Source organism: Tupaia chinensis, unplaced genomic scaffold (assembly GCF_000334495.1).
Source record: "Tupaia chinensis unplaced genomic scaffold, TupChi_1.0 Scaffold000197_1, whole genome shotgun sequence".
In the NCBI taxonomy this organism is placed as follows: domain Eukaryota; kingdom Metazoa; phylum Chordata; class Mammalia; order Scandentia; family Tupaiidae; genus Tupaia; species Tupaia belangeri.
Genome location: NW_006159672.1, coordinates 1,102,796 through 1,121,099, shown reverse-complemented (window position 1 = coordinate 1,121,099; position 18,304 = coordinate 1,102,796). Strand labels below are relative to the sequence as shown.

Here is an 18,304-nt window from a genome sequence, read left to right as displayed (position 1 = left end):
AGGAAATAAAATCTTTATTTCAGAAAATTAGAAAAAGAAAAACAAAATAAAGTCAACAATAGAATTACAATAAAAAATACACTATTTAAAAAATCACAGGGATTGCAGCATGGTCATCCCTCCTGGGGGATGATTTATCATTTTCTCTCTCTGGCAAGCATACATGTCCTGTGGGGGGTGGGTGTGTGTGTGTGTGTGTGTGTGTGTGTGTGTGTGTGTGTGTGGTGTGTGTAGTGTGTACACCTATATATATGAGGAGCGGTAAACTTTTATTTTTCTACTTCACATTACCTTTGGCCAAGGCTTAGTCTCCTTAGGGTTTCCTTAGTGCAAAATCACCAGGCAGTAAAACAATTCTTAATGATGTTGAGCTTTCTACTGTTGGCTGCTAGAATAAGCAAGATTTTGGGACTTCATATCCTTCATATCCTCATCATTGAGGAGTTTTAATTCTGTCCTGATGTGATAAACTGAACTTGCTTCCAAGGTACTTGACAAAGGATTAGAAATTAATCATGTGTTGAGGAAGTCCTTGGAAAGAAAATGGCTACCCTTGTTCATGTGGGTTGGCTGTAACCATAGCAACCCCTTACTCCAGACCAAAGTTCAACTACCATAAATCTTTATGACCATGCTCATAGTTCAATGTTCATTAGCACAACCCTTCCCTTCAAGAACAAGGTTTTATATTTTACAGCGAAGTATTAGACTCCATTTCCAAGCTCTGGATTCCAAATGATAAGGCCCAAAATATTATAAGAAGATCTTTGTTTTTATTACCCTAGAGAACTTACTGGCTGAGGAAATGCCTACAAAAACAAAAACTTTGCTCTTCTTATCAAGTTTTTTCACAAGCCTTGGGTCTTTCATCGTAATTTGCTATATTCTTGGGACACAAGAATGGATCACCAGTACAATTGCTGTTAGAGACGAAACGTCGAATGGTAATGTTACCCTCACCTGTGGACTTTTTCGTGGTAAGAGTGCTCAACAGTTGGCTCAAGGACTTGAAGAAACAGGAAAAAATTTTGAAGGTAAATGATAAATAAATTTGAATGGGTCTAGTGAGGTTCAGTTAAGATTCATGTCATTCTGGGACCAGCAGTTGACTTAATGGCTATGTTGCTGGACTCCCATGTGGTCGACTATGGTTCGAGTCCCAGACCTGGTGGCTTAGACTCACTCAGGCACATGTGTGTACATGCCCAAGATCCCGAGGGGAGAATGAAAAAAGAGGGATTGTGGCGTGGCCATTCCCCTTGGGGGGGGGGTGATTTCTTGCTTTCTGTCTCTCTGTCTCTCTCTGTCCTTCTGGCGAGCGCACACCCCCTATAGCAAAAAAACCTCTCCAAAAAAAAAGAGATTCATGCCATTTTACATTTGAACCAAACAACCATTCAAAAATAATTTCCTTGTCACCTTTAAATTGGATTAAAGATATGAGCCTAATTCATAATTTTGAAAATTCATCATAAAATGATTTCAGCTCCCTCAATTCTGACTGAATCCGTTACAACATTCTAGCAGTGGTTGTATTTAAATGGTACCTACCAAGTTTATTGACAAGTAAATAACGAAGTAAAAATGCATCACAGCAATAACGGTATTCAATAGCCAATAAGGAGCAATATTTTTTAACTGTATTAACTGTGGATTTTTAGTTAGGATAGCAACACCTGTCCAGCATTTCATAAGTAACATCTATACAAGAGGGAAAAAAAGAGAAAACATGGTCAACTTCTTATTCCAGCCTCTCAAGTTCATTTTTCTAACTGATTTGTGTTTCTATTCTTACTCCCAAAACTTTTCAATGTTTTTGGAAATGATATTAAATTTCAATTAATTCTATTAATTGTAGATTTTACAAAAATTTCTAATTTTTAAAATTTCTTACACGATAATGCCTCCCTGTCAATAAGTGAAAAATAAGAACTCATTGGGAAGGCTAGGTTGATTTAGCTTTTTTTTTTTTTTTACTTTTGATATTTGATATCCACCATATCCACCATTAGGTTTATAATTTTAAGAACAACATCTATAAATTATGTAAGACATTAAATGAGCTTTGTTTTAAATAGCGATACATAGAGATACACAGACGTTATCAGGAATTATATAGTTATTACTTCCTGACTTAAAGAAGTGCATCATTTTCTACCTTATACAAATGTAGTATTTAGTTCTTGTGTAAAATATGTAGGTAGGGATTTGAGCCTCACACACTGCCTCTAGGTTCTAGCTATTGTTTATTTATGACTTTGTTAATAAAATGATTTCTTTAAATTCAAAGCAACATAGTTAAGTTTCCAAGTTACAAACTTATCTTTTGAATATTAGCAAAAGCCACTACTCTTGATGTTTCAGCAGCTTTACACAGTTCCTCTGATATCAACTTCAGCTTCCTGGGAAGATGAGGAACGTTTGCTTTATAACAATTAGAAACTAAGACTTTCGAAGATTTAGTCATGCTTTCGGGATGGGTGCTTTCAAAACTAAAACGTGTACCAGTTTCTGAATCCCCAGACACATTTCAGAAATTTAACATAAGAAACAAAACCTACACATTTTTTGGCTTTTGCAGTGCCTGTTTGGAATCAGTTTAATCTGAGATAAGAGGCTTCAATGGAAGCCCTGAATATCTGTATCCAGAGAAGACTCAGAGGAAGCCAGAGTGGGTCAGGCCTGGTTCTAAAGGTCTGTTTGAGTGCCGGTGAGCATGGTGGTATCAGAAAAGCAGGGGTAGGAGGAATCAGAGAACCCCAAAGAAGGCCAGGGTCAAGAGGGCAGCCCATTATAGGAGCCCAAAGAAGGTGGGACATTGGCATTCTCTTTGCCTGACTCTACTTCACTCTTTGTTGCTGGGAAGCCACATTCTAACCTTCCGGAGTCACTGCCGAAACTCCTAGCGCTGTAGAACATTACCCTCCACTCGTTCAAGAGGACCCCCCCAGAGCCTAGGGCTCCTTTCTTAACAATGACCATAGCAATTCTTGAACTTAGAACACTTGTAAACAGTCCTTAGACTGGGGAGAGGACATGTTGCTAAAACATATTCCATGTGGTGTTCAGCTGTTTAAGGACCAAGGGTGCTTTCCCTGGCAGAAGAACTGCAGTATTTACAGGGAGGCATGGATACTCTCTTACCAGTTTCTCAGGATCATGGTCGGCTTGTTTCAAGTCAGAAACTAATCACTGGCAATATAATAAAGTCTGTATAAATGCTTCTTTCTTGCCTGGCATTGATAGACTATGTCCTTTAAGTTAACTATGTTGACCTTTTTGGCTAGCATGAGGTCACACTGAAAATCTGCAAAGAGTAATAAATATTGCAAAGCTCTGGTATATTTTCTCATAGGATCTACCATGTTGTGGCAGTCCTGACTGTAGATTTTGAAATGCAAGGGCAGAATGAAGTGTCAATGGCTGATATCAAAGTGCCAAAGTAATTCTACCAATAGTAGGGCAATTGGTGGGGAAAAGAAACAGTCAGATCTGGTAAGGAACTCTTCCAATGTGTAATTGGATGGCTTGGGCAGCAGCTCAGGCTTATTGAGATGCATCCTAGTTTGTCATCATCCAGTTGAAGGTCCTGGATATCAACCCATGAGGAAGTTGTTTATGACACTCCAAAATTTCTGAATATCTAATTTTGATTCAGAAGACTTTTCCCGAGCAGATGCTGTGTGAGGGAGGGTCTTAGATACTAAAAAGAATTGTACATAGTTCCTGGCCTTAGAGGACTCACTACCTAGTACAATAAAAGACTCTCCATCAGTTCAAATCAACACCTTACACTAATTGCTGTGGCAAATGTATGTGCAGGTGTCTATGAGAGCAAGTGGGGCTTCGTGTGTCTGCATAGACTTCTTGGAAGACAAAATTCTAAAACATGAGTTCACAGGACACTGGTCCACATCTGGTGATTGGCTCCTCATTTTGGATATTGGGTGCCATGTAAATAGAGCAGTTAAAAAGATAACATTCCCTTAACTTTATTTTTTGAAAATGCAGTCAAGGTCCAACGTGCATAATGTGTAATATATTTCCTTACACTGGCAATAGTACTGAAATAAAAAACATTGGGATATCAAGTTCCCAAATGTCATTTACTTAACTCACATACTGACCAGAAGATATATTTTTACAAAATCACTTCGACAGGAATAAATTTTGTGAAAGTTATTTCTTTTCATGTGACACCAAGTCTCTTTGTTCTTGGTCCCCGAAACAGTGTGGTTTGTAAACACGTGGCACTTTGAGCAGCTGTGGTGCCAACAGCATTGGTTCTTAAGTTGATGGTACAGTCACCTGGGATGGTGGTACACGGTCTCTGCACTTGACGCTCTCTCTGGGCCAAATGAATAAGAATCTCAGGGCCTAAGGCCCTAGCCTGTTCGTTTTTTATTTTTTTCCAGGTGATTTTAACAAGGGTTATTTTATTTAGTTAGTTAGTTTGTTAGTAGAGAGATTTTTGCTATTGGGCACATATGCCTGCTGGAGAGACAGAGCGAAACAGAGAGACAGAAAGTGAGAAATCACCCCACAAAGGAGATGACGACACTGCAGTTTTTTCTCCTCCATTCTCCTCCCTGGATTTTGGGCACACACACTTATGTGCCAGCATGAGTTTTAAGCTGCCGGGTCCAGGACTCAAACTGTAGTTGATCATGTGGGAGTCCAGTGACATAATCATTATGCCATCTGTAGTCCCAATAAGGGTGCTTCTAATTCAGGGTTGACAGCTGACAGCTTCTGTCATGGTCAGATGCTATATTGATGGATATACATCACTATGCTGGGTATCGTTTTTTAAACCCCTCGATGTGACCTAATTGAAGTTAAATTAAATTATTGGAGAGAGCTCTGGTTACAGCCTTGCAAATCATCTAAGGCAGGCAAAGAGGAAGCCTCAGAATCTGCTGGCCTTTGACCGTTGTGTTTGAATCAATGATCAACTTCAACTAGTGGGAGTTTCATCCCCATCTGGCTTCTCCTCTGCCTGCCAGTCTCTTTTCTCCTTCGACCCCCATTTGTTCCCAGGGAATTCAAATTGTACTATTAGCCCAAGCTAAAAATAATTAGGAAAATAAATCTGTTGCAAAAATTAATTAATTGCAGAGAGGAGAATAAAAGAAGTTTTATTTCTCCAGAATTTCAGGAGAGCTTCTACTTTACTGCTCTCACCTACCACCCCCACCCCAATGATCCTTATCCACATAAGGATACTCTTCCTTAAAGAGGAGCTACTTATCTCCTCCCTCCCCCAAGATGTGACCACACTGGGAGCTGGACAGTACAAGAGGCAAAAATGGTGCCTCTTAAGGCTCAGATTATTCTCCCTCCCAAAATCCTGGCAACTTTCCAAGAGGCGAGGGCATCAACCAAGAATTCCTGGGAGAGTCCCAGGTCATGCTCTGCCATCTATTGCTATAATGAGCTCCTTCACTGATGGTCTGTAGCTCACAGATTCATAAGCTCTACTTAGCCAGACTTCCTGGTGAACAGGTGTTTGGGAAACAGACTCCACCCCCTGCAAAGCCACTGGCTCTCCCTTAATGTCTGAGGACTTACAGAAAACTAGGACTTGAGGGCAGAGATAACAGGTGGGTCTGACAGGGCCTGATGGGGTTAAATCTTCCTGTGTGGGGAACCCAGATGTCTGGATGACCCTCATTTCTGCACACTGCCCCTGCCCGGCAGCATACTTCTGTGTCCCAGCTGCGGAGTCTGTGGGCCGAGCATTCATCTGAGGTCATGTTGTTCTTGGCCTCTTTCCTGAGGCTGTCAAAATCAGGGCAATTAGTTCCAATTGTGAGGTGGCTTTCCTGATTCAGATGCTGGCCTCTGAAAAAAAAAAAAAAAAAAAAAAAGGAACGGGATGTATTTGCTAATTTCGTAGGCAGAGAGCAGCTGTCAGATGCTTTGGAGGTTTATTGTTATTTCATTTGTGCTAACTTTCCACCAAATTTTCAGCTTTCATTGTCTTTGAGTTCTGAGGAGCAGGAGCTGGAGGGGAGATACAGCTGTCATACCTAGGTGGCAGGGAATTTAGCATGCCGAGAAATAGTTTTAAAATGCAGCAGTTAAAATTAAGATAAATTGTCACCTTAACATGCAAGGAAGTATGACTCAGCAGCCGCCAACCTGACTCCCTTTTGAAAAATCCCATCTATTCGCCCCTACCAAAAGTTGAAAACAAAGTTAAACTCAATGGCTACTTTCTAGTTTACTCCAGGAAAGTGCAATGTTAACCATTTATGAATGAAAATTTACTTACAGGTTTAATAAGTCTGTCAAACAAGGCTGGCCAGTGGACTACGATTGGGGTAGCCGGACCTTGCATGGCCAACCTTCCAGTTTAGGTCTCCGATCTGGAGCTTGCAAGATACCCCGGCATGTGCCTGTGCATGTCCGGGATCCTGACAGGATAGAGAGATGAAGGAGAGGGATTGTGGCATGACCATGCCCCGTCGTGGGGTGCTTTCTCCCTCTCCTTCTCTCTCTGACCAGTGCACATGCCCTCTGGTAAAGCAGAAAAACATTCCAGGGCACTTCAGGTGCCTTGGGCAAAGGACATATTCCTCACACTGGAGTTTCTCTCTTCAGGTTATATATTAGAATTATTTCTTGGGACCAGCAGATGGTATAATGGTTATGTTGCTGGACTCCCACATAGCTGCCCATGGTTCAAGTCCTGGGTCTGGTGGCTTGAAACTCATGCTGGGTGTATGTACATGCATGCCCAAGATCCTGGGAGAAGAATGGAGTAGAAAGGATGGCGGCATGATCATCCCCCCCAGGGGGTGATTTCTCACCTTCCCTCTCACTGTCTCTGTTTCTCTCTGGTGAGCACATACCCTAAGGCAAAAATCTCTACAAAAAAAATTTCTTATTGGCTACCAAACTTGGCAATAAAGAGAGTTTAGTTCCCAGCAAACTTCTGATGAGCTTTAAAGAGTTGCTCTTTAGTGCCCAGGGAGAAGCCAGCAGTAGGAAGTGATTTCTCGTGTGACTAAGCACTGAGACATCTGCAGCATCCAACCTGTACCTCTGAACAGGTGGGCCTTACCTGTGCCTGATGCTCTTCTCCTTCCTCCAGTGTTATCTCCCACTAGTTTCAAAACAGTTATGTACAGCAATGTGAATTCCTAGACCATATCTCCACAGTGAGTGGGAGAAAGGTAAGAGACTGGGTGTGAGGTCAGGGGCAGAATAGACCCAGCCCAGGTGTCCCTGCCTCTCTCAGGCAGAGGGCAGACTCATCAAACCCCACCCATCCTTGCCTGTGTGACAGATGGTGGCTGACATGACGATGCTTTCACTTTAGCTCAGCTCTTGTTAGAATTCTTACCTGGGAGGCACAGGACAGCCATGAGGATTTTACCACATTCTACGGGTTGTTAAGAGAAATTGTGCAACAGTCCAGTCACCGTCAAGTACTAGTAGGCTGTACCAGTGTGAGTGGAACTTTGCTCCCAGTGCCACTTGAGGAGCGAGATGTTCTTAAGCCAAAGAAAGTGAGGTCATCATCTGCATGTCCCTAAGCTGCCAATTGCCTCCTCTTTGCTCCGTTCTCCATGGTTTTCAAGAGATGTATTATCGTCAGGCAGTATCCATGTTTCCCATTTCCTGCCCATTTCTCTTTCCTACCCTCTTGCTTTCCTGCATTTTCTTGCTGCCACGTTCCCCCTCATTCTTTTAGACCTTGCCATTACCTGGCACTGCCGCTTCCTAGGCCTCTCCCACATTCCTGCCTACGGAGTCTCCTAGCTCTGGACTCAGCCGTGAGATACACACCACTCAGGATGCCTCCCTTCTCTCTGTGGATGAGTGTCTTTACAATAAGACCGCATTGCCAACAGCCCCAGAGAGTGTGTCTCAGATGCCCAGTTGCAGACTTGTTGGTTATATCTCTTTCATGCCTGCTCTCCATCGAACTGGAGGAAATTTATCTCTCTCATAAAAATCTGTTGGTTAAAAAGAAAAAACAAAACAAAAACAAAAACAAAACAAAGGCAAACAACTAGAATTAAGATATTAAAAAACAGGGTGAGGACCTAGTCCTGGGCAAAGTGTTAGATCTCATTGGAAAGCCTGTGTCCATTCTGGACAGCATGCTTGGAGAAATAGAGTTGCACTGAAGTATGTGCAGGGGAGGCCAGGCGGCCAGGGGTTTTGGAATCATCCCCACAAAGCAAACATCTGAGATACGAACTGCTGTTAATCATGGGGGATTTACATCCCTTCTTAAATACAGTCTGTGTCAGATAACATTTCAGTCTACAACTGACCGCATATGTGACAGTGGTCCCATAAGTTTATAATAGGCTGTACAATATAATCTAAATGTGTAGGGGGTTTTACCATCTAGGTTTGTATTATGCTCTATGATATTTGCACAATTTTCAAATAATTAAGACAGTGCAGTAAAAGAAAGAGCCACCTTGCAGAAAGAGGGCTTTCACTTTTGGGACACTTTTGAGATCTGGCTCTCCTCCCATGGGTCCTCTCAGCACCTGGGTCTCCTAGTTCTCACTTCTCCTCTTGAAGTACTGCAGTTCAGGAGGAGAAACCTGGACCTCCTGCAGTTCATGAGTGAAAACCTGGACCTCCAGGTGGAACCCTGAAGTACTCTTACCTGATCACTCTGATTTCTGGCCTTTAAAGCTGTTTTGGAGTAAGGATGTGAGTCTCTATGTCTCTTTCCCGGGGAACCCGAGAAAAAAGAATGGAAAGAAAGAGCCTTGCACTTGTTCTTACCCACCCCATGATGGTTAGTTTACCTGGCAGTTCCCAGTGATTTTTGTTGTGTATTACTATCAACTTTGAAATCTTTCTCCCAGAAGACTTCCCATCTGTCATTGTGACTTTTATGAACCTCTCTGTAAACACTTTATTTACTGTGGAGGGCATCATCTTACATGCTGACAGCCCCTGGAGAAGCTTTAAATGTTGGCTGTCTGGTCATTTGAGTTGTAGACAAAGGAGCAGGCAGAGGAAGCAGACTCACAGGGAGGAGGGCGTGTGCTGGACCGAGCAGGACAGCCAGATAAGGAGCTGGTGACTGACAGCCACATGTGCCTCTGGTTTTTTTTTCCCTTTTTTCTTTTTGTCAAATTTTCTTTCTTCCTTCTTTTTTTTCTTTCTTTCTTCCTTTCTTTTCTTTCTTTCTTTCCTTTCTTTTTTAACATCTATTTATTCATTTATTTATCTGGGTCATCAGAAAAGTCATGATGTATTTTTACATAGAAAAATGACTTTTGTGATGACCCAATATTTATTTGTTCTGATTTTCAAGTTGCCGGATCTGGCATTTGAACCACGTCAGTCATGTGGAAATTCAGCACCTTAACCACCATGCCACCTGCTGGCCTCCACCTCGGTTTCATTTTATACTCATGGATACCCATGTCGGAACTCATCTACACTAAAGAACTATGCAAAATATATACAATGTTGTTAGAATTCGGTAAGTTTCTCTATGAAAAATGTCTGAAGATTCAACCAATGCCAGATTCCCAGCTGCTTCCAGTGTTGGATCCCTGTGGGTCTTTGATCTTTGGTTCCAGGGAAGGGGATACTAGAAATAAGGCCAGCATTGCAGTTTGCACCAACAGAAGTTATTTTCTGTCGTCACTGCCAACTTCCACCTCCCACCTCCTTGCTCAGTTCCCTTAGTCCTCTCTCTCCTGGCTTTCTCTCTGATGGCTATCCCAACTCACCAGATCATCTCGAAGCCCAGAGTGCATGAGGTCCTTATGGTGCACAGGTTTTCAGGGTGGCCCATCTCATAGATGTCTCTAAATAAAGCTAGGAGTTATGAAAAAATTGCAATAAAGACCATGGTTGTCCCAGCTCCATGGCCTGGCAACTAAGGCAGCAAGATCCCACATGACCTACCACGGAATTTAAATCCAAACCCTGTAAGCTTGAAAAACACACCTAGTGCATTTGCATGCCCAAAATTCAGACAGCATGGAGAAGTGGAAGAGAAAGGATTGTGACATTACCTGGTCCCCGTTTTTTTTTTTTTTTTTGGAGGGGTGCAGGTGTTTTCTCTCTCCTGTCTCTGTTTCTCTCTCTCTGACAAATACATGTGTCTTTTGGGAAAAAGAATTTTTAAAAAGCCCAGGATCTGAGGCCAGAATGTATTAATGGGAAGGTTGTCAAACCTTACAAGTATTAAGGAGGCCATGCTGTCTCCTAGGGGACTTTACAATCAGTATAAATGTCCAGTTATCTAAAGTAGTGGAGCTTCACTTGTTTAACCACAGACTCAGCAACTGGCCTACAGTGAGGAATGCAAGTCTTGTTCTTGCATGACTTAGAGGTGCATCGTCTCTCTAATTGACATCTGGCAATTGCTAACGAAAGTACTAAGAGGATAGTACATGGGAAAATGCTGGGCTAGCATTGGCATTTGTGTTTTACTTTATGTACTTACAAATGTTGTTTTAGTTTTAGGAACACTGAGCAGTTCTCCAAAAACTCTACATTTGGTGGCTATCCTGTTCCTGGTTCTCAGTTTGTCCACTTCACTCCTGAGTTCTGGGTTCACCTTTTACAACAGCATCAGCAACCCCTATCAGACCTTCTTGGGACCAACAGGGGTATACACCTGGAATGGACTCGGCGGTGAGTATCCCTGTGAAAACCGGTTCCCCATGGAGGGCCACATTCTTGCCATCTCGCTGCACCCCTCTCATACACATGAACATATGCAGTCATTTTCACGCTGTGGATATGAGGACCTATACAGTCCTGGGTGTTGTGCTGGGGACTAAGGCTTAATTTTTTTTTCATCTAAGGCATTCATTAAGCATCTCCAGAAATAAATTTCTGTTTTAAATATATTGGTAAGAAGCAAGTGGTGGGGTGAGGAAGGCATGTTAAAATAACCTAAATAAATCCGTCTTTGTTTTTGAGAATGTAAGGAGTCAAAGAGAACATGCATACATCAAAAACAAATCACTGTGTTCTTGTTATGTACTTAATTCCAAACTGGGCTCCACGTGATGTATAGACGTACACACGTATGCTCCCCCATACACAAACACACACATATAAACATGCACACACATACACATGCACACCTTTATTTACTCTCCTTATCATCTTCATATGATAAGAGTCAGCTGAGGCTCCAGGCAGGACACATCTGCATGGTTTGCCACAGAGCCACAGTGTCACTTAGGAGAATGTGGCGCCAACACCCTTGTGGGCTACATGTGAAGCCAGGTTGTTGCTGTGTGGTGTTGCTAGGTTATTTCTTTTTATGAGGGGGATATTAAAGAGCCTGGATGGGAAGTGGAACCCAGCTTTGACTCAGTATTTTTGACTTTACCTGGATTTTACCAGAGCTTTGTGCCTATTACATCTGCCCAGAGAGGATAAATAGAGCACCAGTTCACCCTGTCCAGCCGGCTTTCCGGGCCTTGCCCTTTCAGGCACCCAGGTGTCTCCTGCTCTCTCACTCTGTCCACCCTCAAAGCCTGACCTTGAGAGTAAAGCCCATCCTACTAAGGGGATGATTCCAGGGGTGGATCCATGTATGGTTCTTGATACATTTTAGCCAGACCATAAATGTTCAAGTGCAGGCAAGATGCTCTGGATACTGGGGTGTCAAGAAGACTTGAAGGAGGAACTGGGAGCCGCGTGTCTTCCATCCTATGGAAGGCCATGCCTCCCACCAGCCTAGTGGCTGGAAAAGACCCCGAGGTTCCATGCTAGAGCCATCAGCAGTGGTATGTGGAAGGACAGTGAACAACTGGCTCTCCATGATGGGGGAATAAAGAAAGGAGAACAAGGCCTTGACTGTAGCATAGGCTGATTTGCATGTTGTAAACATGTCTGCTCTGGCCATTTTCCAGCTCCCAGTGCAAGGTCACTGAATGGGGAGTTGAGATGAATGAGCCAGCCAGTCCTAGTTCAGCACAGGTAGAAGGAAGAAGAATACTTTTAAAAATGCAAAGAGGGGGACCAGCAGGTGGCGTAATGGCTATGTCACTGGACTCCCATGTAGTCCACTGTGGTTCGAGTCCCGGACTGGGTGGCTTAAACTCATGCCAAGAGGATGTGCATGCATGCTCAAGATCCCGAGAGGAGAATGGAGAGAAGGGATTGCAGCATGGCCATCCTCCCTGGGAGGTGATTGCTCGCTTCCTGTCTCTCTGTCTCTCTCTGTTTTTCTGGCTAACGCATGCACCCTATAGCAAAACCTCTCAAAAAACAAACAAATGAAAGATAAACAAATGCAAGGAGGGACTCTGCCATTATGTTAGGAGTACAGGTGGAAACTCGAGCCATCTTGGGCAAACCTGGAAACAAAATCACATTACACACGGAGAGCTCAGCTCCAAAGATTTGACTGGTGTAGTCACAGGACTGACTTTTTTACTTTTTCTGTGTTTTCATGGCCTGGTGGTGAAAACAAATTCCCCACATGTAATGCACATTTGCTATGGTTCAGGAATAATAATCCTGTAGAATAAATATTATTGTTTCCCATTTTACAGTAGAGCTAAGCATCAAGAAACTAAAGGACTTGGTTAAATACTCAGGTTTACTCATTCAAATACCAGGATTCCTTGCCCCAAGCTATTTCTATGATGAAAATCCACTTCAGTCAAGTAACCAAAGACAAACCAATTGACACTCTTTGTCAGGGTACATGGTTATCTTTTATTTTTGTTCAAGTAATTAAGAAACTAAGGGAAATAATGACTTCAAGCATAGCGGGATTCAGGTCTCAGCCTATTCATCAAAACTCTGTTTCTCTCCAATACTCCACCTCTTGATATCCCTAGCTTTTACTCATTAAGTGGCTGTCTTGATTCACTTACAGGTAAGATGACTCACAGCCACCCCAAACACATCACTGATAGCAGTAGCCCCAGGGAAAAAAAAGGTTTCTTATTTCCTAACAGTTAAGAGAAAGTCCAGAGCCTGATTCTTAACAGAATTACCCTCCCATCCCTGAATCAACTTCCTTGGCCGGCAGATTGAGTCTACTGATTGATCCACCAATGAGGTGAGGACACCTGCATGTCCTGAAACTGGGGCTGGGTCAGGCTCTTCACCAGCCACAGGTGTGGGTCTAAGAGGAGGAGTGAGTTCCTAGAGGAAAAGTAGACCCTTGTACTAGATTAGAGGGCTAGATGCAAGCCTGGCAGAACAAAACAGGCCCAGCCTTGCTTGCGGCTAAGCTTGCAGGACTCAGAACCCATCATTCATCGTGTCAAGAACAAAAATCCTGTTTTTCCCCAGGCTGTAGCTTCCATATTCTTTCCTTCACAGTGAGTAGAGGCTAACTTTGCACACTGAAGAGGTTCAATCATGTCTGTGGAGAAAAACATGAAAATAAGAAAGCCAGGCAAACTTCCCCCCAGCCCCTATCTATTTCTTTCAACAAAGAAGTGTTTGACGGGAGAATTCCTGCCACATTCCTACCCCAGCTCAGGGGCAAGTTCTAACACACAGAGAGAAGACATTAGGTGAGTGGAAAACAATCTAAGATGTTGATGTGCTCCTGACATGGGCCTGGAGGAAGGCCTTTGTGTGGCTTTTGCTTTCTTTTCATGCCATTTGCAGCCCTCTTGAACCTAGTGCTTTGATAAGGCAGACTTTTGTTCGGAGTTCCCCCTTTTTGGGGGCTCATGTTCTTCACCCACTTTGAGGGATGGAGAACTTAGTTTACAGGAGTCTTGGGCTCACTGAAGGGCTTGTGCACAGAGATATTACTGATGCAGCCTCATCTTGGGTCATTATGGCCATGGGTCAGGCAGACTCCTGGGATCCTGAAGCCAGTGAGAAGTGCTATAAACTCTCTCCTGTTTGGGCTTGACCAGATTCTCCTTGGCTGGCAGATAGTGGGTAGGATATGGCAGGACAGAGAACAAAGTGCATTTCCTGGGTTGTTTCTGTTTTAAAAGGAGGAGATTCTGCTTCGAGGAAATGAATAATAATATCGTCTTCAAGTCTCACGTCTTCTGATGCTAGACTGCTCTTGACACCACACTAGCCTGATCACAGGTGATATAATTGAATACTGAGAGATGGTTAGGGCCAGAGAGAACTTTGCAGACTGTCTGCTCCAAATACTTTGGTGTCTCAGTCAAGGAACTCAAAAAATAAAAACGACATAGGAGGTCACATGGCCAGACAGAAGCTGGTGTCTCTGAGCCTTTGGGAGCCCCTACTGTCCTCTGAGGCTACCCCCAGTGCCCAGTACATCCTTTTGTCCCAGAAATCTGGAGAACCAGGCAGTTAGAAGCAATGTGGAGGTCAAAGCTCCAGGCATCTCACCCTACAGAAGAATCAGGCTGGCATTGGAGCCTGGGTATTGACCCCTCCCAATTCAAATCAAAGCTCTAGACAGCTGACTCTAGAAAAAAAATACTTAACCCTGTATTCATCCTACCCCTTTATGAGTAAGCTTTTATAAGGAACTTCATAAGAGCATAATGAAGGATAATTAAGGTATCTAGAGAGCATCAGAGGACAGGGACTTTTGTAACTCCAAATTATTAAGAAATAAAACCATTAAGTTAAGGATGAAAGTCTGTCATCAAGGACTGTTAAAACACTCTCCTCACACAAAACTCCTCTAATTAGGGCCTTTTGTAGGACCATTTGGAAAACTTTCCTGGTTGTGGGTTACAACCTGGACACTTGACAGCAAATGTGGATTGAGTTCTGAGTACTTATCAGCAGATGAAGAGTCTCTCGAAGGACTCTATCCTGGAAATCCCTCTGGAGGCCTCCTATCCAGTTGGGCCAGACCACTCACCCACCTAATCACCAGTCCTGGGACATCCATATGCTTATCCTCCCTCCCAAACATTTTCATAATAGCTTTATTAAGATATGATTCATATACTATATAATTTACCCATTTATAGTGTGCCATTCAATGATTTATAGCATGTTCTCAGATACATGCATTACTACTGTCAATTTTAGAATATTTTCATCATCTCAATGAGAAATCCCATGCCCTTTACTTATTACCTGTCTCTCAGCCCACCTCCAAGCCTAAATAACCACAAATATACATTTTTGTGTCTGGTATACGCCCTTTTGAAGATAAGGAATGAGACTCAGAGAAATTATACAACTTGGCCAAGGTCATGTGGCTAGTACCTTCATTCCTGGTTTCTCTGACATTGGAAATAAGTTCTTCTAACTATGCTAAAGTGGTTCTCCAAAGCCTATATTAAGAAATGTTCTCTAGTGGATATCATTGTGAAGAATAAAAAAGGAAAGACAAAAAAATGATACCAGAGGCAAGAAGGTGACATAGTGGTAAAATGCAGCATTCTTTAAGGCTGACTCGCATGGGAAGATTCCAGGTTTGTATCCAGAGACCTCCCTGAGCATGAAGGACATACCTGTGCCCATAGCCCAAGACTGGTTGAGGCAGGGAGAGGTTCATGACACCAAGATTCCCTTGAGAGTGCTCTTCATCTTTCTCTGTCTTTCAACATACAAAGTGAAATTCAAGTTCCTGCGTTGGCATGTTAGACTCTCTAGGGTGGTCTTATATTCAAATACAGTACTAAGGACCCTGAGATCTCCCCCCAGTGGTTAAGCTCTCACGGTCCTGGGTGCTCCAGACTCACTGCCCACCCAATGTTCTTGTTGAGGCTGTTTTTTCCATCTGCAGTGCTATTGTCCTTCCATTCCAAGTCTTCTTTATCCATCCAGACCTCAAGATAGCCTCCCTATTGACTCTCCTATGAACTCATCCATTCAGCACACCTACAACACCCATTGCCCCAGGAACTGATCTTTTTGGCAGATAAATTGTACGGTGACTACTTCTAAAAGGATTTGAATCCAAATATTTGCTCTTGGTCATATACTGCCCTCCAAAATCTTCAGTGTTTCATTCCTGCAAATTTAGTTCATGTCTTACTTTTTTTTTTTTTTGAGAGGTTTTTGCTATAGGGCGTGTGCACTCGCTGGAAATACAGAGAGAGACAGAGAGACAGAAAGTGAGCGATCACACACACAAACACCCTCACCCCCCCGGTGGGATGGCCATGCCGCAATCTCTTCTCCTCCATTCTCCCTTGGTATCTTGGGCACACACATGCGCCTGGTGTGAGTTTAAGCTACCAGGTCCCAGACTTGAACTGCGGTCGAGTATGTGGGAATCCAGTGACATAGCCATTATGCCAACTGCTGGTCCCCTTACACTTCTTTTGTACCTCCCTAACACTTAAGAGAGTATTAATCCTAGTATACATATTTAATAAATACCATAGAGTACATGTTCCATAAAGAGAATAAGCCATATTAAAAATATATATCACCATGTCATTCATGAAACTTAATCTTCTTTACAGCTTCCTCCATTTTCATGACCGTGATACTGTTTGTGGTGAATGTACAGTCCAACCATCTTTCAGAAGAGTTGTTGCAGAGGCTGTATCCAACATTCACTCATGAAGGAATGACACACAGTTATGGACACTCATTTTGGCTCATTTTTCTTGTCATTTTTCTAAATATCGCCACTGTGATCATCATCATTTTCTATCAGAAGGTCAGATACCAGAGAAAGCAAGAGCAGAAAAAGCCAATGGAATATGCTCCAAGAGATGGGATTTTATTCTGAATTTTATGCCATGTCACTTTGGTATTACATCTATTTTATGCCAGTTTCCTGAGTAGTGCTATTTATCTGGACAATCATAATGGTAAAGTGACTGCCATTTGTGAAAGCGTTTGCATTTCATAATACTGCTTCCTTCATAGATGCTGTACTCTTAAAACAAGTTTTTTCCATAAGAGTGAGAAAGATCATTGGAACAGGTCACCAGTCTATGCAGTGTTCAAAGCAGTAGAATAATGATGAGCCTATGGACCCTTCTGACCTAGTCTCACTATCTGAAATAATAAAAGCTATACTGTTCACCTTTACTTTGAGTAGATCAAAGCACGTCGGTACTTATGATCTCATTCTCCCCAGGAGGGACCAGGGCTTTTTATCCCACTCTATGAATGAAGACTTCTAGGTTCAGAACTTGTGTTTCCAGGACCAGATGTTAGAGGTGAAAGAAGAAACTTAACCACAATTACCTGACTCTCTGAACCATCAACTACTGATAAAACTCAAACCCAAGGATGGGTAGAAGTTCTGATATGTGATCTTTCAACCAACTTTGAGATTCCAAGGTGTAGTTTTTGGAGAAAAGAAATTACAAATGTGAAGAGCAGAGAAAGATATAAATTGTAGTCGTATGTTCTATATGCTAAGGAGGCTAAATATTTTATTTTTAATTTGATAGAATTGTGATGAATTAGGACCAGCAGTTAGCATAATAGCTACGTCGCTGGACTCCCATGTAGTGGACTGTGGTTCACATCCTGGACCCGGTGGCTTAAAACTCATGCTGGGCTTGTGTGTATGCATGCCCAGGATTCCGAGAAAAGAATGGAAGAGAAGGGATTGCGGCATGGCCATACCTCCTGGGGAGTGATTTCTTGCTTTCTGTCTATCTCTCTTTGTCTGGCAAGCACACACGTCCTATAGCAAAAACCTCTCAAAAAAAAAAAAAAAAGAAAGAATTGTGATGAATTTAGTCAGAAATGGAAATGAGGCTCTGCAGCAAGTTCTAACAACCACCATATCACCTGACTCTCTGCTTAGTTACTATAGTATAGACATACGTGTAGTTGGTGAGATGGGAAACTATCACCCACCAGGAGACGCCCACCCAGCCAGAGGCTGAGTAAGAAATAGGTTGGAAAACCAGAGTTTGCAGGTATTCATTCCACAGTCAGGGCTAGGGCAAACAGTAATGGGAGTGTTGGATAGTCCTCCAAGAACATGCTGGATGAAATTGGTTCATGTTTCAGGAGAAGATAGTAGGCAACCAGGAAAATGAAGAAAGTTACCTAAATTGATCCATCTATTTTGGCAGTAAAGTATTTTGCAAGAAATCACTTTGAGAATTTTTTGAGCTTGACTAATCCACAAGTTAACCAGGTGGAACATTGATAGGATCCTGAAATGATCACTTGTCACATCTGAGGAAGCCAGAGCCAAAAGAAGCAGAAAGCTCTGGGCAGAATTTCCAATATCTATAGTTTAGACAGAAGGGTCTATCATTTATGAAGCAATCATGGGTTAAAAACCTTCTTGTTATTATTTTAAAATAATCTTAGAAATAATATATTTTATTCATGGCATACACATCTAGTAAATGTAGCCTGGGCATTTGCTCCCATGAAGTTTACTATCAGGCCATCTAGACATATATTTAAAAAGTGATTACTAAATTCTATTTAAAACAGG

General features: G+C 42.4%; 1 protein-coding gene across 1 annotated transcript; it reads left to right on the top strand.

Annotated features, from left to right (window-relative positions):
- The first annotated feature begins 656 nt into the window (after positions 1 to 656).
- CLRN3 (clarin 3) lies at positions 657 to 17,312 on the top strand. Its single transcript, XM_006146916.1, has 3 exons — positions 657 to 1,034; positions 10,459 to 10,635; positions 16,350 to 17,312. The coding sequence occupies exons 1-3, from the start codon at positions 806 to 808 to the stop codon at positions 16,619 to 16,621; spliced, it is 678 nt and encodes a 225-aa protein (XP_006146978.1). The 5' UTR covers positions 657 to 805; the 3' UTR covers positions 16,622 to 17,312.
- Positions 17,313 to 18,304: the final 992 nt, after the last annotated feature.

Bases quoted from the DNA above. Each gene is read 5' to 3' on its own strand.
- CLRN3 (XM_006146916.1), top strand. From the start codon at position 806: ATGCCTACAAAAACAAAAACTTTGCTCTTCTTATCAAGTTTTTTCACA. The intron at 1,035-10,458 runs GTAAATGATAAA...ATGTTGTTTTAG, and splicing joins AACAGGAAAAAATTTTGAAG to TTTTAGGAACACTGAGCAGT. The intron at 10,636-16,349 runs GTGAGTATCCCT...TCTTCTTTACAG, and splicing joins CACCTGGAATGGACTCGGCG to CTTCCTCCATTTTCATGACC.